The sequence below is a fragment of the Heterodontus francisci genome, chromosome 5, assembly GCF_036365525.1.
Source record: "Heterodontus francisci isolate sHetFra1 chromosome 5, sHetFra1.hap1, whole genome shotgun sequence".
Lineage (NCBI taxonomy): Eukaryota > Metazoa > Chordata > Chondrichthyes > Heterodontiformes > Heterodontidae > Heterodontus > Heterodontus francisci.
The window spans coordinates 85,695,937-85,718,014 of NC_090375.1; the positions used below are offsets into that span (position 1 = coordinate 85,695,937).

General features: G+C 43.4%; 1 protein-coding gene across 2 annotated transcripts in view; it reads left to right on the forward strand.

The window, feature by feature from the left end:
* LOC137369946 (N-acetyltransferase ESCO1-like) overlaps positions 1-22,078 on the forward strand; it is a 77,554-nt gene that overhangs the window by 24,705 nt on the left and 30,771 nt on the right. For both annotated transcript variants that reach the window (XM_068031719.1, XM_068031720.1), the window contains exons 3-4: positions 11,033-11,141; positions 18,834-18,903. In XM_068031719.1, the coding sequence (XP_067887820.1) occupies positions 11,033-11,141; positions 18,834-18,903 (179 nt within the window). The remainder of the gene's footprint in view (positions 1-11,032; positions 11,142-18,833; positions 18,904-22,078) is intronic.

The window sequence follows — 22,078 nt, forward strand, 5'->3', positions numbered from 1 at the left end:
GCAAGTTCCCCTCCAAGTAACACACCATCCTGACTTGGAAATATATCTCCGTTCCCTCGCTGTCGCTGGATCAAAATCCTGGAACTCCCTCCCTAACATAACTGTGGGTGTACCCGCACCAGATGGACTGCACGGACTCTGAACGGACAGGGGGCATTCTGAAAGGGGAGGGTGAACAGTCAGAGGTTGTGGTACACATCGTTACCAATGACAAAGGCAGGAAGAGTGATGAGGTCCTGCAGGGGGTGTTTAGGGAGTTAGGTAGTAAGTTTAAAAAAACAGGACCTCTAGGGTTGTAATCTCTGGATTACTCCCTGTGCCACGTGCCAGAAATAGGAAGATAGTGCAGCTAAACATGTGGCTGAGCAGCTGGTGTAGAAGGGAGGGTTTCAGATATCTGGACCATTGGGCTCTCTTCAGGGACAGATGGGACCTGTACAAGAATGACGGGTTGCATCTAAACTGGAGGGGCACTAATATCCTGGCTGCAAGGTTTGCTAGCGTCACCCGGGAGGGTTTAAACTAGTGTGGCAGGGGGTGGGAACCAGAGTAGTAGGACAGCTCGTGAAATAAATGAGGAGGACATAGTAAATAAGGCCAGTAGGACGAAGAGGAAGAGCAGGCAGGGAGATGTTGCTGAGCACAGTGGGATTGGTGGTCTGAAGTGCATTTGTTTCAATGCGAGAAGTATAACAGGTAAGGCAGATGAATTTAGAGCTTGGATTTGACTTGGAAATATGATGTTGCTATTACAGAGACTTGGTTGAGGGAAGGGCAGGATTGGGAGCTAAATGTTCCAGGATTTAGAAGCTTCAGGCGGGATAGAGGGGGATGTAAAAGGGGTGGGGGAGTTGCATTACTGGTTAAGGAGAATATCACAGCTGTACTGCGGGAGGACACCTCAGAGGGGTCATGCAGCGAGGCAATATGGGTGGAGCTCAGGAATAGGAAGGGTGCAGTCACGATGTTGGGGGTTTACTACAGGCCTCCCAACAGCCAGCAGGAGGTAGAGGAGCAGATATGTAGACAGATTTTGGAAAGATATAAAGGTAACAGGGTTGTAGTGGTGGGTGATTTTAACTTCCCCTATATTGACTGGGACTCACTTAGTGCTAGGGGCTTGGATGGGGCAGAATTTGTGAGGAGCATCCAGGAGGGCTTCTTGAAACAGTATGTAGATAGTCCAACTAGGGATGGGGCCATTCTGGACCTGGTATTGGGGAATGAGCCCGGACAGGTGGTCGAAGTTTCAGTGGGGGAGCATTTCGGGAGCAGTGACCATAATTCCATAAGTTTTAAGGTAGTTGTGGATAAGGATAAGAGTAGTCCTCGGGTGAAGGTGCTAAATTGGGGGAAGGCTAATTATAACAATATTAGGCAGGAACTGAAGAATTTAGATTGGGGGCGGCTGTTTGAGGGTAAATCAACATCTGACATGTGGGAGTCTTTCAAACGTCAGTTGATTAGAATCCAGGACCAGCATGTTCCTGTGAGGAAGAAGGATAAGTTTGGCAAGTTTCGGGAACCTTGGATAACACGGGATATTGTGAGCCCAGTCAAAAAGTAAAAGGAAGCATTTGAAAGAGCTGGAAGGCTAGGAACAGACGAAGCACTTGAGGAATATAAAGACAGGAGGAAGGAACTTAAGCAAGGAGTTAGGAGGGCTAAAAGGTGTCATGAAAAGTCATTGGCAAACAGAATTAAGGAAAATCCCAAGGCTTTTTATACGTATATAAAGAGCAAGAGGGTAACCAGGGAAAGGGTTGGCCCACTCAAGGACAGAGATGGGAATCTATGTGTGGAGCCAGAGGAAATGGGCGAGGTACTAAATGAGTACTTTGCATCAGTATTCACCAAAGAGAAGGACTTGGTGGATGATGAGCCTAGGGAAGGGAGTGCAGATAGTCTCAGTCATCTCATTATCAAAAAGGAGGAGGTGTTGGGTGTTTTGCAAAGCATTAAGGTAGATAAGTCCCCAGGGCCTGATGGGATCTACCCCAGAATACTGAGGGAGGCAAGGGAGGAAATTGCTGGGGCCTTGACAGAAATCTTTGCATCCTCATTGGTTACAGGTGAGGTCCCAGAGGACTGGAGAATAGCCAATGTTGTTCCTTTGTTTAAGAAGGGTGGCAAGGATAATCCAGGAAATTATAGGCCAGTGAGCCTTACGTCAGTGGTAGGGAAATTATTAGAGAGGATTATTCGGGACAGGATTTACTCCCATTTGGAAACAAATGGACTTATTAGCGAGAGGCAGCATGGTTTTGTGAAGGGGAGGTTGTGTCTCACTAATTTGATTGAGTTTTTTGAGGAAGTGACAAAGATGATTGATGAAGGAAAGGCAGTGGATGTTATCTATATGGACTTTAGTAAAGCCTTTGACAAGGTCCCGCATGGCAGACTGGTACAAAAGGTGAAGTCACACAGGATCAGAGGTGAGCTGGCAAGATGGATACAGAACAGGCTCGGTCATCGAAGACCGAGCGTATCAGTGGATGGGTGTTTTTCTGAATGGAGAGATGTGACTAGTGGTGTTCCGCAGGGATCAGTGCTGGGACCTTTGCTGTTTGTAGTATTTATAAGTGATTTGGAGGAAAATGTAGCTGGTCTGATTAGTAAATTTGCGGACGACACAAAGGTTGGTGGAGTTGCGCATAATGATGAGGATTGTCAGAGGATACAGCAGGATATAGATGGGTTGGAGACTTGGGCGGAGAAATGGCAGATGGAGTTTAATCCGGACAAATGTGAGGTAATGCATTTTGGAAGGTCTAATGCAGGTGGGAGGTATACAGTAAATGGCAGAACCCTTAGGAGTATTGACAGGCAGAGAGATCTGGACGTACAGGTCCACAGGTCACAAAGTGGCAACGCAGGTGGATAAGGTAGTCAAGAAGGCATACGGCATGCTTGCCTTCATCGGTCGGGGCATAGAGTATAAAAATTGGCAAGTTTCATGTTGTAGCTGTACAGAACCTTAATTAGGCCACACTTAGAATATTGCGTGCAATTCTGGTCGCCACACTACCAGAAGGACGTGGAGGCTTTGGAGAGTGTACAGAAGAGGTTTACCAGGATGTTGCCTGGTCTGGAGGGCATTTGCTATGAGGAGAGGTTGGAAAAACTCGGATTGTTTTCACTGTAACAAGGAGGTGGAGGGGCGACATAGAGGTTTACAAAGTTATGAGCGGCATGGACAGAGTGGATAGTCAGAAGCTTTTTCCCAGTGTGGAAGAGTCAGTTACTAGGGGACATGGGTTTAAGGTGCGAGGGGCAAAGTTTAGAGGGGATGTGCGAGGCAAGTTTTTTACACAGAGGGTGGTGAGTGCCTGGAACTTGCTGCCGGGGAAGGTGGTGGAAGCAGGTACGATAGCGATGTTTAAGAGACATCTTGACAAATACATGAATAGGAAGGGAATAGAGGGATATGGGCCCCGGAGGTGCAGAAGGTGTTAGTTCAGGCAGGCATCAAGATTGGCGCAGGCTTGGAGGGCCGAATGGCCTGTTCCTGTGCTGTACTGTTCTTTGCAGCTGTTCAAGAAGGCAGCTCACTACCACCTTCTCAAGGGCAATTGGGGATGAGCAACAAATATTGGCCTAGCCAGCAACGCCCACATCCCATGAAAGAATAAAAAGTCCAGGCTTGGGCTGACAAGTAGCTGCGTAGCATTCATGCCACGTAAATATGTAGTGAACATCGCAAACAAGAGAGCCAAGCCCTCTCCCCTTGACCTTCAATGGCATTGTCATTTCTGAGGCCAGCCCCCTCTAGATCTTGGGGATCACCATTGATCCAAAAGTGAACTGAGCCACCTATATCAACACTGGCTGTAAGAGCAGCTCAGAGCCTGAGTACTCTGAGGGGGTCATCTCCTCATCCCTCAAAGCCAATATATCTCTAAGGTGCAAGCTAGGAGTTAGTCGAATACTTGTCTGGATGGTTGCAGCTGTAACAACACTTAAGAAGCTCAATACCATCCAGAAAGGAGCAGGTTCCTTGCTGCCATCACTGGACTTGGGACTAATGCCCCATTTCCAACCTTCCTTTTCTCTACACTCCTTGATCCTGTTGTCACCTCCCAAATCCCAGCCCATCTTTCCTGGAACTCCGTGTTTGAATCCCTCCAATCAGGTTTTCACCCCTGCCACAGAACTGAAATGGCTCTTATTGTCAGAATAAACATCCTGTGTGACTGACAAATGTAAACTACCTACTCATTCTTTTCGATCTGTCTGCAGCCTTTGACATGGTTGATCACATCATCCTCCTCCAGCACCACTCCACTGTCGTCCAGCTGGGTGGGACTGCTGTCACCTAGTTCCATTCTTAACTGTCTAATCATAGCCAGAGAATTACCTGCAATGGCTTCTCTTCCTGCTCCTGTACTGTTGTTTCTGGTGTCTCCCAAGGATCTATCCTTGGCGCCCTCGTTTCTCATCTGCATGCTGTCCCTCAGTAACATCATCCTAAAACACAGTGTCAATTTCCACACGTACGCTGACGACATCCAGCATACCTTGCTACCACCTCTCTTGACTCCTCCACTGTCTAAATTGTTAGACTGCTTGTCCAACATCCAGTACTGGATGAGCAGAAATTTTCTCCAATTAAATATTGGGAATAACAAAGCCATTGTCTTTGGTCCCCATTACAAACTCTGTTCCCTAGCCACTGACTGCATCCCTCCCTGGTAACAGTCTGAGGCTGAACAAGATAGTTTGCAACTTTGGTGTCGTTATTTGACCCCGAGATGAGCTTTCGACCGCATATTTGTACCATCGCCACCACTGCCTATTTCCACCTCTAACGTTGCCTGACTTCGTCCCTGCCTCAGCTCATCTGCTGATGCACTCATTCATGCCTTTGTTAGCTCTAGACTTGACTATTCCAATGCACTCCTGATTAGCCTCCCACATTCTATACTCCATAAACTTGAGGTCATCCAAACTCTGCTGTTCTCGTTCTTTCTCGCATCAAGTCCTAGTCGCCCATCGCTCCTGTGCTTGCTGACCTATATTGGCTCCTGGTTAAGCAGCGCTTTGATTTTAAAATTCTCAACCTTGGTTTGAAAGCACGCCACGGCCTTGCCCCTTCCTATTTCTGATCTGTGGCCCCAAAAGCCTCATATCTGCGCTCTTCTAATTCTGGTGTCTTGAGCATCCCTGATTTTAATGGCTGTGCCTTCAGCTGCCTAGGCCCTAAAAGCTCTGGAATTCCTTCCCTAAACCTCTGCCTCTCTTTCCTCTGAAGACACACCTTAAAACAAATCTCTTTGACCAAGTGTTTGGCTTGCTGCCCTAATATCTCCATTTGTGGCTCAGTGTCAAATTTTGCTTTATAATGCTCCTGTGAAGCACCTTGGGATGTTTTATTCCATTTAACGTTCTTGTCCATCCCCTCCATTACCAGCGCATTGTGGCTGTGGTATGTATGAGTCAAAGAATGCAGTGCAATAACTTACCACAGTTGCTTTGACAGCACCTCTGTCCCTTGCGATGTCTAACACTGAAGAAGTGCAGCATTGTCCTAACTTGGACATATGTTGTTCCTTCATTTGCTCCCAAATACCACTCTGGCTGCACCATCCACAAGAAATGCAGTGATTCAAAAAGGCCCACCATCGCCTTCTCAAAACCAGGGATGGGCAGTACTTGTGGTCATGCCAGTATCACCCACATGCTGCAAAAATGATTAAATATAAACACTGTGCCCATCTTCAATTTTTTTTTCAGAGTTCTGCTGAGCATTTAGGTTTGTAACTGTTTAGATGCTGGCAATTTTGCTCCTACTCTTTGAAGTATCGTCTTAAAATAATGGCATCTTTTCATTATTTTGTTCTATCATGGATAGGTCTGAAATAAATGATTGTAATATTGATAAGTTTAACAGAAGGGGTTACTGTAATTGATAACTAGACCAACACAATACTGATTCAAATAAACAGATGTGCACCCAAGAGATTGCTTACGAAGAGTAGAATTTTTAAGTATATCTTTTCAGACAAGAAAAGTCTTTTGCATTTTCAAAGTTCTGTCATGACTTTTGTATGCTGCATGTTAAATGTCTTATGAATTCGTCTTGAGCTACTACTTTCAATGATACTTACTAATCCTGTCTTATTTATTATGCTGTTTCTAAAAACAGCATTCCCACAGAGATGAAGCCCTATCTTGGATTTGGTATCAGTGCTGTTATCTTTGAACTTTGGATTTAATTTTCTAATTCTGTGGATTCTGTATTTCATTTATTCACTGCACACAAGAAATAGTTCAGAGTCTGCCTTTAAAATGAATTTATCTTACACTTCTAAAGTTTTTACATAATTCTGCATTTCAAGGAAAAGTTTAGGCAAATGTATGATGTGAAGACTGGAAATTGCGCAAGAGAATGAAAGGAGGGATGTAGATAGGGAATTTGACTGGTATATTTTGCAGGAATGTTATCTAGAATTCCACAAAGTTTGCATCGTACTAACCATGTGTGGTGTTGATTGTACAGAATATCCACTGTTTCAAAAACTATTTTCATGTTCTGCTCCAGTGATATGTAGTGTTTTCATACGTCTCAATTTAGAACCTTACTGTGCTTTTTTTTTAATTTGATAATTTGAATCTGAGGGCTAGTAGAAGTGCCTGTGTCAGCATTGCCAGTAACAAGGGCTATAGCGGCATTTGTGGTTCACCAAGTTCCGAGCAGAGATCTGTAGGTCCACGTGCATGATGGCAACCCTGAACTTTTATCTGTGTAGTTTAGTAGAGGCTCAAATGTTCAGTTTTGTTTCATTTTTATACCCATTAGGCTGAGTTGTTCCTCATCTCTATTCTAAACACACCTAGTTGTACAACTTTTATCCCTTAATTAAGATTGTAATTATCCCGAGCTATACAAAAGTTTGAATATAAAGCTAGCCAACCACCTCAATTGTGCCCATCTAGGAAGGGAGCAGTAGGTACTTGAACAAAGAAAATTACAGCACAGGAACAGGCCCTTCGGCCCTCCAAGCCTGCGCCGATCCAGATCCTCTATCTAAACCTGTCGCCTATTTTCTAAGGGTCTGTAGCTCTTTGCTTCCTGCCCATTCATGTATCTGTCTAGATACATCTTAAAAGACGCTATCGTGCTCACGTCTACCACCTCCGCTGGCAACGCGTTCCAGGCACCCACCATACTCTGCGTAAAGAACTTTCCACGCATATCCCCCCTAAACTTTTCCCCTCTCACTTTGAACTCGTGACCCCTAGTAATTGAATCCCCCACTCTGGGGGAAAAAGCTTCTTGCTATCCACCCTGTCTATACCTCTCATGATTTTGTACACCTCAATCAGGTCCCCCCTCAACCTCCGTCTTTCTAATGAAAATAATCCTAATCTACTCAACCTCTCTTCATAGCTAGTGCCCTCCATACCAGGCAATATCCTGGTGAACCTCCGCTGCAACCTCTCCAAAGCATCTACAACCTTTTGGTAATGTGGCGACCAGAACTGCACGCAGTATTCCAAATGTGGCCGAACCAAAGTCTTATACAACTGTAACATGACCTGCCAACTCTTGTACTCAATACCCCGTCCGATGAAGGAAAGCATGCCGTATGCCTTCTTGACCACTCTATTGACCTGCGTTGCCACCTTCAGGGAACAATGGACCTGAACACCCAAATCTTTCTCTACATCAATTTTCCCCAGGACTTTTCCATTTATTGTATAGTTCACTCTTGAATTGGATCTTCCAAAATACATCACCTCGCATTTGCCCGGATTGAACTCCATCTGCCATTTCTCTGCCCAACTCTCCAATCTATCTATATTCTGCTGCATTCTCTGACAGTCCCCTTCACTATCTGCTACTCCACCAATCTTAGTGTCGTCTGCAAACTTGCTAATCAGACCACCTATACTTTCCTCCAAATCATTGATGTATATCACAAACAACAGTGGTCCCAGCACGGATCCCTGTGGAACACCACTGGTCACATGTCTCCATTTTGAGAAACTCCCTTCCACTGCTACTCTCTGTCTCCTGTTGCCCAGCCAGTTCTTTATCCATCTAGCTAGTACACCCTGGACCCCATGCGACTTCACTTTCTCCATCAACCTACCATGGGGAACCTTATCAAACGCCTTACTGAAGTCCATGTATATGACATCTACAGCCCTTCCCTCATCAATCAAATGTAACAATGTTGTGTTAAACGAATTGTGTGATTAATAAACTCAAACCTTGTAAGGATCATTATTTGAAAGACACCAAATGAATCTTTTAACCCCTTCTAATAACTCCTCACCAGAGAACTGTCTGGGGATCATGAGATTACTACAATTTAGTTTGTCTGAACTGTATTAAATTACCAACCTGTATTTTTAGGAGAGCATGTTACAGCACTGAGTAAGTTTATCTCTTTTTCTGAATTATCTGTTATTAACATTTCTTTAGCACAACTTTTAATCATAGTAACATTGAAGAGTACGCAAGGCATTTAAGCATATTATTAGCTGACAGAATTCACAGTGTGAATTCGCTGATGTCTCTGGAAGATCCATTACAATGCAAAACTCTTTCCACATTTGTACATGCACAAATGTGGAAAGACAGTTGCTTTAAATTTCTTACTACTTGTTGATGTGTCGAGTGAGGCCTAAAATTACACCCTATCTCAGTTAACAGCACTGCTGTTAAGCTGCATGGAAATGGGTCAGTCTGAAGATCAGCCTTTTTGCAAAGAACGTAGCAACGAACATAGCCCATTTGTAAGTTGAAGGATTTTGCATTGCTCACTTGTGTACCTCCTGTCGTCACTCCTCTGCCTTACCCATGCCCTTGAAGCCACTGATGGCTTGCCTGACTGAAATTTCCCAGGTAGCTTAGTGCCTGTTTGAAATCATAACACAGAGGAGATCATTTGCCCATTGTGTTTGTGCCTGGCAAATCTCCCAAGTAACTTTGCACGAGAGGGTGCAAAACAAGAACAAACTCGAACCCTGCACCTGACCCTGCATGTGGGTGTATCTACACCACATGGACTGCAGCAGTTCAAGAAGGTGGCTAGCCACCACCACCTCGAGCAATAGGGATAGGCAACAAATGCTGGCCCTGCCAGTGACACTCTCATCCCATGAATGAACAAAAAGAAATTCTGCCTAATAAAATTGTTTTTTTACACTTGATTGTTCTATTTGGAAAACAGATCATGGGAAAAATTTAAGGATCAGTCACTTCAACAGTATTAGTTTTATCAGAAGCCCATGTCCAGGTGCCTGATGGTGTTAAGATGCATTTCTGTTTAGCTCTTGTAATGTTGAGATAACTGAACTAATTGCAAGATTAGCAAGAATATTTAGTGTATTGGTTTCTCCTACATTACTGTTAATCATTCCTGTAATATTCTGTTTTTCACTTCCAAAGTTTTTAAAAATTATTTCACGTAGCTAGAGATTTTTAGGAATAAAAAAAACCAGGGTCATTAAGTTTTCCTTTTTCACGCATGCACTGCGTCTGACTTTCTCACCATATAATTTTCTCTGCTTTCAAGAAACCTGGCAAATTGTGTCTTACACTTTAGATTTGTTTGCTTCACCGGCATTCCCTGATAACTTATTTGAACCCTGTGTTAGTGAGATTGCCAAATTAAGAGCAGTTCTGTGTTGAGTCTCCATCCATAGAACATAGAACATTACAGCGCAGTACAGGCCCTTCGGCCCTCGATGTTGCGCCGACCTGTGAAACCATCTGACCTACACTATTCCACTTTCATCCATATGTCTATCCAATGACCACTTAAATGCCCTTAAAGTTGGCGAGTCTACTACTGTTGCAGGCAGGGCGTTCCACGCCCCTACTACTCTCTGAGTAAAGAAACTACCTCTGACATCTGTCCTATATCTATCACCCCTCAACTTAAAGCTATGTCCCCTCGTGTTTGCCATCACCATCCGAGGAACAAAACTCTCACTATCCACCCTATCTAACCCTCTGATTATCTTATATGTCTCTATTAAGTCACCTCTCCTCCTCCTCCTCTCTAACGAAAACAACCTCAAGTCCCTCAGCCTTTCCTCGTAAGACCTTCCCTCCATACCAGGCAACATCCTAGTAAATCTCCTCTGCACCCTTTCCAAAGCTTTCACATCCTTCCTATAATGCGGTGACCAGAACTGCACGCAATACTCCAGGTGCGGCCGCACCAGAGTTTTGTACAGCTGCAGCATGACCTCATGGCTCCGAAACTCGATCCCCCTACTAATAAAAGCTAACACACCATATGCCTTCTTAACAGCCCTATTAACCTGGGTGGCAACTTTCAGGGATTTATGTACCTGGACACCAAGATCTCTCTGCTCATCTACAAAAAGCTGGATTGAGACTGCATAAATTATTACAGCTAGTGGAGTGAAGGAACTTGCAAAGCCAGCCCAGACTGGATAAACTACAGTTGAAGACCACTGCATGAATCCATCCCATTTCAAAATGTTCCAATTAGAAGTATCAATATTTAAAAGTTGCCGCATTTGCATCTGGCTTAATGTCATATATAAAAGAACTAACCATCTTAACAACTGCATGTTCTTCCTTGTTGGTTTCCTCCTAACCTCCGGTGAGTTGCCTTCTCCCTAAGGGAAGGAACGAGCACTTGCAAGACTTTGAGAAACTCCTCTAAGGAACAGCAATTAGCTTCTGATTCACCAAAGAATGTGCCTATTTAGTTTACTGGCGGATAGCTGAGTAGTGGCCTTAAAGGAACAGCGTAGTTTAAACGTATCATCACAGCAGCTAAACATTGAATGTCCTCTATAGACTATGTGCATTGTCATGGGAGAGCATCCAGAATGTTTCCTTGACTAGCATTATCAGATTATTTATATTTAACCAATTATAATTAATGCCTATTGATAAATACATGATTTTGTGTAGTATATTCTGCATTTCTAAAAAATGAGCTACAGTAAAGCATTGCCGAAAAGACAAATTTAGATTTGCCTAATTGTTTTTACTTAATTTGCTATCAGTCCAACTGAAAGAGATTTGTGTTTTCTTCAGAGTTTTAGGTTACATTTGGAGTCGAGTCCTGAATGTAGTCCAGAAAAAAGCTGTATTGCAGCGTTGCCGCTGAAACCAGTTAAGGAGCAAGTGGAAAATGAGTCAGAAGGTAGTAGAACAAATTATGCTCAATATTGAATGCCAGCAAATGTATAGTTTATGAATCTAAATTGTTTTTTGAAAAAACTTGTAGAATATAAAAGTGACTAGAAGACCCAGTTCATTTTTTTTGTTGAATTTTTGTGTGAAAGTAATGCATTTTTGGCATAATATCTTATTAAAAAAGCTTCCTTATTCAGATGTCCATAGGAAATAGGAACAGGAGTAGACCATTCAGCCCCTTGAACCTTCTTCGCAGTTCAACTAGATCAAGGCTGATCTACCTGTTGCCATTTTCCCGCATTATCCCCATAGCCCTTGCTATCTTTAATATCTAGAAATCTACCCATGTCTGTCTTGAAAATACTCGATGGCTGAGCCTCCGCAGACCTCTGGGATTGAGAATTCCAAAGGTTCACCACCCTCTGAAGAAATTCCTCCTCATCTCAGTCCTAAATGGCTTACTTCTTATTCTGCAACTCTATCCCCAACCAGGGGAAACATCCTTCCTGCATCTACCCTGTAAGAATTTTGTATACTTCAATGAGATCACCTCTCATTCTTCGAAACTCTAAAGAATATAGACCCAGTCTCCTCCATCTCTCCTCATAGGACAGTCTCTCCATCCCAGGGATCAATCTGCTGAACCTTTTTGTTTTACTCCCTCTATGGCAAGTATATCTTTCCTTCGGTAAGGAGACCAAAACTACACAATACTCCAGATGCGGTCTCACCAAGGCTCTATACAATTGCAGCAAGTCTTTACTCCTGTACTCAACTTCTCTTGCAATAAAGACCAACACACCATTTACCTTCCTAATTGCTTGTTGCACCTGCACGTTAGTTTTCAGTGACTCATGCACAAGGACACTCTGGTCCCTTTTGGACATCACTTCCCAGTCTCTCACCTTTTAAGAAATATTCTGCATTCGTGTTTATCCTACCAAAGTGGATAAGTTCACATTTTTCAATAATATATAATGGAATATAATATGTATATTGTATGTGTGTGTGATACACACATTTTATATTCCAATATTTACCAAACTCCTAAATTGGGTAATGTGCAAGAGATGCCCAACACCTCAGAAAAGGACCTGCCTACTACACCAGTGTCATCTTTACATTTGCCGCATCAGCCATATCTGAATGAGCTTGTCAGTTAGAGTCATAGGGTTATACAGCACAGAAACAGGCCCTTCGGCCCATCGTGTCTGTGCCGGCCATCAAGCACCTAACTTCTAATCCCATGGTCCTTGTATGTTGTGGCGTTTCAAGTGCTGATCTAAATACTTAAATGTTGTGAGGGTTCCTGCCTCTACCACCTCTTCAGACGGTGCGTTCCACCCTCTGAGTGAAAATATTTTTCCTCAAATCCCCTCTAAACCTCCTGCCCCTTACTTAAATCTATGTCCCTTGGTTATTGATCCCTCCGCGAAGGAAAAAACTTTCTTCCTATCTAACCTATCAATGCCCCTCATAATTTTGTACACCTCAATCATGTCCCCTTCTCAGCCTGCTCTGCTCTAAGGAAAACAATCCTAGCCTTTACAGTCTCTCTTCATAGCTGAAATGCTCCAGCCCAGGCAACATCCTGGTGAATCTCCAGTGCAATTACATCCTTCCTATAGTGTGGTGCCCAGAACTGTACACAGTACTCCCGCTGTGACCTAACTAACGTTTTATACAGCTCCATCATAACCTCCCTGCCCTTATATTCTGTGCCTCGGCTGATAAAGGCAAGTATCTCATATGCCTTCCTAACCACCTAATCTACCTGTGCTGCTGCCTTCAGTGATCTATGGACAAGTACACCAAGGTCCTTCTGTACTTGCTAGGGTCCTGCCATCCATTGTATATTCCCTTGCCTTGTTAGTCCTCCCAAAATGCATCACCTCACACTTCTCAGAATTAAATTCCATTTGCCACTGCTCCGCCCATCTTACCAGCCCATCTATATCATCCTGTAACTTAAGGCTTTCCTCCTCCCTATTTATGACACCACCAATTTTCATGTCATCTGCGAACTTACTGATCATACCTCCTATATTCACGTCTAAATCATTAATGTACACTACAAACAGCAAGGGTCCCAGCACCGATCCCTGTAGTACACCACTGGTCACAGGCTTCCACTCGCACAAACAACCTTCGACCATCACCCTCTGCCTCCTGTCACTAAGCCAATTTTGGATCCAATTCGCCAAATTGCCCAGGATCCCATGGGCTCTTGCCTTCTTAACCAGTCACCCATATGAGACCTTATCAAAAGCCTTACTGAAGTCCATGTAGATTACACCAACTGCTTTACCCTCATCTACACACCTAGTCACTTCCTCTCAAAATTCCGTCAAGTTAGTTAGACACGATCTCCCCCTGACAAAGCCATGCTGAATATCTCTGCTTAATCCCTGCCATTCCAAGTGGAGATTAATCCTGTCACTCAGAATTTTTTCCAATAATTTCCCAACCACTGATGTTAGATTTACCGGCCTGTAATTTCCTGGTTTATCCCTGCTACCCTTCTTGAATAATGGTACCAGATTCACTGTGCTCCAGTCCTCTGGTACCTCTCCTGTGGCCAGAGAGGATTTGAAAATTTGTGTCAGAGCCCCTGTTATCTCCTCCCTTGCCTCACATAACTGCCTGGGATACATCTCATCTGAGCCTGGGGATTTATTCACTTTTATGTCCGCTAAAACAGCTAATACTTCCTCCCTTTCAATGCTAATATGTTCAAATATATCTCCATCCCCTCACTGATCTCTACACCTGCATCGTCCTTCTCCATCATGAACACAGATGAAAAATAATCATTTAAAACCTCACCTGTGTCCTCCAGCTCCACACACACATTGTCACTTTGGTCTCTAATGGGCCCTCTTCTTTCCCTGGTTATCTTCTTGCCCTTAATATACTTCTAAAACACATTAGGATTTTCCTTTATCTTGCCCACCAATGTTTTTTCACATCCCCCTTCGCTCTCCTAATTACTTTTTTAAGTATCCCCCTACACTTCCTATACTCCTCTAGTGCCTCCGCTGTTTTCAGTGCTCCGAATCTGCCATAAGCCTTTTTTTTTCCTGGACATCCAGTGTTCCCTGGACTTGTTGGTTTGACCCTTCACCTTAACGGGTACCTGTTGGCTCTGAACTCTCACTGTTTCCTCTTTGACTCCCACTGGTCTGATGTAGACTTTCCTACAAGTAGCTGCTCCCAGTCCACTTTGGCCAGATCCTGTTTTATCATATTGAAATCGGCCTTCCCCCAATTCAGTACCTTTATTTCCGGTCCATCTTTGTCCTTTTCCATAACTACCTTAAATCTTAGAGTTATGGTCACTATCCCCGAAATATTTCCCCACTGCCACTTCTGCCATTTCTCCGGCTTCGTTCCCTAGGATTAGGTCCAGTACTGCCCCTTCTCTTGAAGGACTTTCTACGTACTGGCTCAAAAAGCTCTCCTGTATGCATTTTATGAATTCCACCCCCTTTAAGCCTTTTGCACTAAGACTATCCCAGTTGATATTAGGAAAGTTGAAATCCCCTACTATAATTACCCTATTATTTTGACACCTTTCTGAGATTTGCCTACATATCTGCTCCTCCATCTCTCCCTGACTCTTTGGAGGCCTGTAGTACACTCCCAGCCAAGTGATTGCCCCCTTTTTGTTTTTAAGTTCTACCCATATGGCCTCATTTGAGGAACCTCCTAAGATTTCATCCCTCCTTACTGCAGTAATTGACTCCTTGATCAACAATGCAGTGCCACCTCCTCTTTTACCCCCTCCCCTGTCTCGCCTGTAGATTCTGTACCCTGGAATATTGAGCTGCCTGTCCTGACCCTCCCTCAACCATGTCTTTGTGATAGCAATAATATCATATTCCCATGTGCTAATCATCACCCTCAATTCATCTGCCTTACTAGTAAGACTCCTTGCATTAAAATAGATGCAATCCAGCCTTGCATTTTTCACTTGTGCCTTACCGGGTCTATACTTGCTCTGCCTTCCAGACTGACTCAGTTTCTCTTCTATATTTGACTGTGCATCACCCCCTACTGTATCTCCACTCTGTATCCCATCCCCCGACCAAATTAGTTTAAAGCGCACCCCCCCCCCAACAGCACTAGCAAACCTCCGAGCAAGAATGTTGGTCCCGTTCCAGTTCAAGTGCAATCCATCCAACTTGTACAGGTCCCACCTTTGCCAGCAACAGACCCAGTGATCAGGAAACTAAAGCCCTCCCTCCTGCACCATTTCCTCAGCCATGCATTCATCTGCTCTATCCTCCTATTCCTATACTGACTAGCTCGTGGCACTGGGAGTAATCCAGAGATTACAGCCTTCGAGGTCCTGTTTTTTAATCTGCTATCTGGCTCCCTAAATTCTTGTTTCAGAACCTCATCCCTCTTTCTCCCTATGTCAATGTGTACTGCAACCTCTGACTGTTCACCCTCCCCTTCAGAATGTCCTGCAGCCGCTCCGTGACATCCTTGACCCTAGCACCTGAGAGGCAACATACCATCCTGGAGACACATTTGCAGCCACAGAAAGGCCTATCTGTACCCCTTACAATAAAATGCCCTATCACGACAGCTCTTCCACTCCTTTTCCTCCCCTCCTGTGCAGCTGAGCCACCCATGGTGCCACAGACTTGGCTGTTGCTGCATTCCCCTGAGAAGCTATTTCCCCCAACAGTATCCAAAGTGGCAAATCTGTTAGATAGGGACCCAGGGGACTCCTGCACTACCTGCCTAGTTCTTCTACTCTGCCTGGCGGTCACCTATTCCTTTCTGCCTGAGCAGTCTTTACCTGCGGTGTGACCACATCCCTGTACATGCTATCCACAATGATGTCAGCCTCATGGATGCTCCACAGTGTCTCCAGATCTGAAACGCGGATTTCGAGCAGCTGCAGCTGGAGACACTTCCTGCACACATGTTTGCCCTGGACACGAAGTGTCCATGACTTCCCACATTGCACAGGAGGAGCACTCCACGCTGCCGAGCTGCGCTGCCATGATTTACCCTTAATTTATCCCTTTAAATTACCCAAAAAGTAGATTGTTTACACTAGATTCCCTAAAAAAAAACTACCTAATATTTAAAAAAAAAAAGCTGTAGACCTTTCCCTTTACTTTTAGTTACTTACCCAGCTATTTAGAGTTATTCCCTAACATAAGTTACTCACCAACCAATCACCTTGCAGCTTTCCTGTGCGGTTACTGCTCACTTTGTTTTCAAATTCCGGCGCGCCTGGACTGCTCTCTTCGCTCCCGGCAGGTACGTGACTGGGCCTCGATCCTCCGGTTCAATTTCTTGGCTCCACTCTCGCCGTTCTCCCCACAGGTCCGCTCCTCTCCCTTGCTCTTCTGGAAGGTAAGTGACTGGGCCACAATCCTCGGGCTCAATTTATCGGCTCAGCTCTCGGCGTTCTCCCCACAGGTCTGCTGCTCTCCTGGAAAGTAAGTTAATGTCAAGTTAGTCTGTTTGCACTGTGGACCTAACACCATAGAAACTGGTTTGGAATTTACTAAATTCATTTCACATAAGATCATTTCAGACAGCAAAGATTTTTTGTCCACAAAGGGGCTGGATTAAAACTGGTCCTAAACAACTGTGCCAACCATATTCCACCAATGAGATTATTCCTGTTAATGCTAAAACATCTCGTTCCTTCTGATTTTTGTGTCCCCTGAAAACAGGGAATTATAGGCCAATTAGCTTAACATCAATTGTTGGGAAAGTGCTGGAATCTATTATTAAGAAAGTCATAACAATGCACTTAGAAAAGCACAGTATAATTAGAACGAGTCAACATAGTTTTAATAAAGAGAAATCCTGTTTGACAAATTTATTAGAGTTTTTTGAGGATGTAACCAGTAGAGTAGATAAAGGGGAACCAGTAGATGTAGTGTACCTAGATTTCCAAAAGGCATTCAATAAGGTGCCATACAAAAGGTTAATTGGCAAGATAAGGGCTCATGGAGTTGGGGATAATACATTAGCTTGGGTAGATGATTGGTTAATGGACAGGAAGCAATGAGTGGGCATAAACTGGGCATTTTCAAGTTGGCAGGCAGTAAGTAGTGGAGTGCTGCAAGGATCAGTGCTGGAGCATCAGCTATTTACAATCTATATTAATGACTTGGATGAAGAGACAGACAGTAATGTATCTAAGTTGCTGATGATACAAAGGTAACTGGAAAGGTAAGCTATGGGAAAGACACAGAGGCTGCAAAGGGATCTTGACAGGTTAAGTGAGTGGCAACAAGATGGCAGATGGAGTATCATGTCGGGAAGAGTGAAGTTATGCAGTTCGGTCACAAGAATAGAAAAGCAGAATATTTTTTAAAAGTGTGAAGCTTGTAAGTGTCGATATTCAAAGAGACTTGGGTGTGCTTTTTTTTTATTTGTTCATGGGATGTGGGTGTCACTGGCTAATTGCCCATCCCTAATTGCCCACTGAAGGCATTTATGAGTCAACCGCATTGCTGTGATCTGAAGTCACATGTAGGCCAGACCAGATAGGGACAGCAGATTTCCTTCCCTAAAGGACATCAGTGAACCAGATGGGTTTTTGCAACATTCAACAATGGTTTCCATTATTTCAGATTTATGAATTAAATTCAAATTTCACCTTCTGCCGTGGTGGGATTCGAACCCATGTCCCCAGAGTGTTTCCCTAAGCATCTGGATTACTGGTCCAGTGACGTTGCCACTATGCCACCACCTCCCTTTGTACAAGGAATGCAGAAAGTTAACATGCAGGTACAACAAGCAATTAGGAAGGCAAATGGCATGTTGTCCATTATTGCAAGGGGATTGGAGTACAGGAATAGGAAGTATTGTCACAGTTGTACGTGGTTTTGGTGAGACCACATCTGGAATACTGTGCAGTTTTGGTCTCCACATTTGAGAAAGGATATACTTGCATTGGAGGCAGTGCAGCAAAGGTTCACTAGATTGGTCCCTGGGATGAGGGGTTGTCCTATGATAGACTAAGTAAATTGGGCCTGTATTCTCTGGAGTTTAGAAGAATGAGCGGTGATCTTATTGAAACATATAAGAATCTGAAGGGGCTGAATCAGATAGATGGAGATTATTTCCGCTGGTCGGGGAATCTGAAACATGGGGGCACAGTCTCAGGGTAAGTGGCCGATCATTTAGGACTGAGATGAGGAGAAATTACTTCAATCGAAGGGTTGTGAATCTTTGGAATTCTCTACCCCAGAGGGTTGTGGATGCTCCATCATTGAATACATTCAAGGCTGGGATAGACAGATTTTTGGGGTGTCGGAATCGAGGGATATGGCAAGTGGGTGGGAAAGTGGAGTTGAATCCTAAATCAGCCATGATTGTTTTGAATGGCAGAGCAAGCCTGATGAGCCAAATGGTCTACTGCTGCTCCTATTTCTTGTGGTGTTCTTGCCACCAACTCCCTCCAAAAGAAATCCTGCATGAGTTGCATGAATCTTTCACCTAGTAGTTTAATCAAAGCCATTGCCATTTCCTGACAAGATTCTTAATTTGAGCAGACCATTTAAAAGCTAAAGTAGGAATCATTTTGGAACAGTGTATCGTTTTGGGCTTTATGCCCATACTGTGTTTAATTTTTGATTCAAGGCTAATTTTCATTTCATTCGAATATCTGTTTAGATCTGTTCAAATGTTTTTTTGTCTTTATTGAATAATATTGCAGGATCATTACTGAAGGAAACTGTACGGACTCTCTTCAGTAATCCAGATTCATCGAAGACGAATAATGAAAGGTACTTGTCATGGTTTTAGAATAGTCATGAGGACGCCATTTACCTGAACAATTCGGATTAGTGAATTAGAGACCAAAAACAGAATATGGATAACTGCATATTGTACAGTTGTCCAGTATTAGCCATTCACCATTGAAACTTGTACAGCAAGATGAAGTAATTATACAAACAGGACATGCTGCTAACTATTCAATTATGAGGTAAGTATCAGCCTTGGCTCAGTAGTAGCACTCTCACATATGAAGGTCATGAGTTTATGTCGCGCTCTAGATTTGTTTATATTTTGCTTAATTTACTATTAGTCCACTTGAAAGACATTTGTGTTTTCTTGAGTTCAAAGTGCAATGAGATGCTTCAGCTGCCCATCAGATTTTCTTGTCACCTTTTGAAGGTGAAAAGTAGACCAATGTGTTTATAAGCTAAAGCTCCAGATTTACTTAAATACAAAATAAACCATACAGGAAAAAAGACAAGGAGATAACGTCATTTGTTATGTTTTGGGGGTTTTTGTTTTGAGCTATTCTTTATAATAAAACAAACTGCTGGAAACACTCAGCAGGTCTAACAACATCTGTGGAGAGAGAAACAGAGTTAACATTTCAGGTCTGTGACCTTTCAACAAAACTGAGAAAAGTTAGAAATATAATAGGTTTTGAGCAGGTGAAAAGGGAAGGGAAGGGAGGGTGGGAAGAAAGAAAGAACACTCCCTCCAAGTGAACCAGTGATTTACTGGTGGTACTTTCAGTTTAGTGTACTGTATTCTCTCTGCATTAGGGAGACCAAACACAGATGGGCGACCACTTTGCAGAACACCACCTTTCAGTCGGCAAGCATGATCCTGAGCTTCCTGTCACCTGTCATTTTATTTTTATTTATTTATTTAGAGATACAGCACTGAAACAGGCCCTTCGGCCCACCGAGTCTGTGCCGACCATCAACCACCCATTTATACTAATCCTACACTAATTCCATACTCCTACCACATTCCCACCTCTCCCTATATTTCCCTACCACCTACCTATACTAGGGGCAATTTATAATGGCCAATTTACCTATCAACCTGCAAGTCTTTGGCATGTGGGAGGAAACCCACGCAGACACAGGGAGAACTTGCAAACTCCACACAGGCAGTACCCAGAATTGAACCCGGGTCGCTGGAGCTGTGAGGCTGCGGTGCTAACCACTGCGCCACTGTGCCGCCAGAGAATTTTAATTCTCCACCTTGCTCCCACTCTGACCTTTCTGTCCTTGGCCTGCTACAGTGTTCCTTTGAAGCTCGACGCAAGCTCAAGGAACAACACCTTGTCTTTCAACTAGGCACTTTACAGCCTTCTGGGTTCAACATTGTGTTCAGAAATTTTAGATCATAATCTCTGCCCCCATTTTGTTTCAATTTTTTTTTTTTTGCCTGTTCAGTTTTTTCTCTTGTTTCTTTCATAATCTCTCCTCTTTGCGTTCGGACAGCTGCTATCCTGCTATTCACATCTCATCTACACATGTCTTCTGTTTCTTTACTTGTCCCATTACCGCTCCCTTTGGCTTTGTACCATGAGCGCTTTTGCCATTTAATTGGCCCTGCCCTCCACCCCATCATGGACCTCCTCTTTTGTTCTTCCCACCCGCTCAGAACCTACTACATTTCCCAGTTCCGATGAAAGGTCACGATCTGAAATGTTAACTCTTTCCACAAATCCTGCCTGACCTGAGTGTTTGCAGCGTTTTCTGTTCCTATTTCAGATTTGCACCACTAGCAATATTTTGCTCTCATATGAGCTATTTATCTGTTGTGCTTAAAATGGAGTAACTTTTTGCAAGGATAAAAAAAAGGCTACATGCTATTGTCAACAGTATGAAAGCCAGTCATGGGGACTGCTACATTGCACCCCCCCTCCATGTCCCCACCATGGAATATTGGGAACAATAGTACGGTTATTATTTTATCTCGGGCTCTCCAAGCAAACATTCAAGCCTTGGGTTGTTGAGCTTTGCATGATGCTAGTTTCAAAGACGATATGTAGTTGCAGGTTTGATGGGCAACTCTTCTGGCCAACGCGTGGACATGTTGAAGGATCAGCAACCAAGCCTGTAGGCCAGGGAGCAAGAGAACACAGGTTCACCTATTAAGAAGTCCAACTAAGGCTGTGAAGGCAGTCAGCTCTTTTTAAACAAAGCTGCAAGGGGGATATTTTCACTAGGCTGAGAAGAAGAATGCAAGAATATAATTGGGAGTTATTTTGCTTAAGTCGAGTAAGGTGATCCAGTAATGTGAGGCAGTTCATTATTTTATTAGATGATGGCAATTTGTAAGGATTGAGCTTAGTAAATCCTATCATAACTGCACTTATTTAAATAAAGCAGTTAATAGATTTGTATCTGGCCTTATCTTACTGGATGTTTTCTCAGTCTGAAGGAACATATATTTGAAAGACATGACCTGTCCAATTCAGCTCATAAGGAGTTACTGTTATTACATCCCTAGGTCACAATATTATATTATCAGATCGGTATCGAGGTCACAGCCCTAAATTTAAGACATTCAGGTTGCTAATGGTAGTAATTAATATAACTATGCTCAGAGAATATTTTGAGGCAAGAGCCTAAACTTCTAACATTAATAAACAGCAAAATACTTAAGTTAGAAGGCTTGTGTGGCATGGGCCTGTTGGGCCGAATAGCCTGTTTTTTGTGCTGCAAATACTTAATAAAACTAGAATGTGTCCACAGATATTTTGGAAGAAACAGTCTGGTTTATATCTGCTGTAGACCTACAATGTAGTATGTGGAGGACTGATCCACTTTGCCTGAGGAGTTTGAATGTTTTTGCCAAAATTGAAGACTTCAGGAAAATCCGATAGTTGTTATTCAGTACAAGATCCGAAGTCACTCCTGATCAGTGACACAATGTATGGAAATTATTTCAGCCATGGTAATGAGCAGTTGCTCACATCATTTTAGGTTCAGTGTAACTGCTAATGCTCCAACAGTGTACAGTTCAGTTTGCACCCAGAAACAGTACTTTAAATTGCCATATAATCAACCTTGCCTAGTTGCTGCAGGCAGCCAGACTCCTGGCATCTATTTTAAACTTTAGTGAGGGAAGGCAGCTTCCATTTCCCCAGTTATTGCATAGTTATACTACTTCATTTCATCTGAAATTTTAGAATTCTAAATTGAT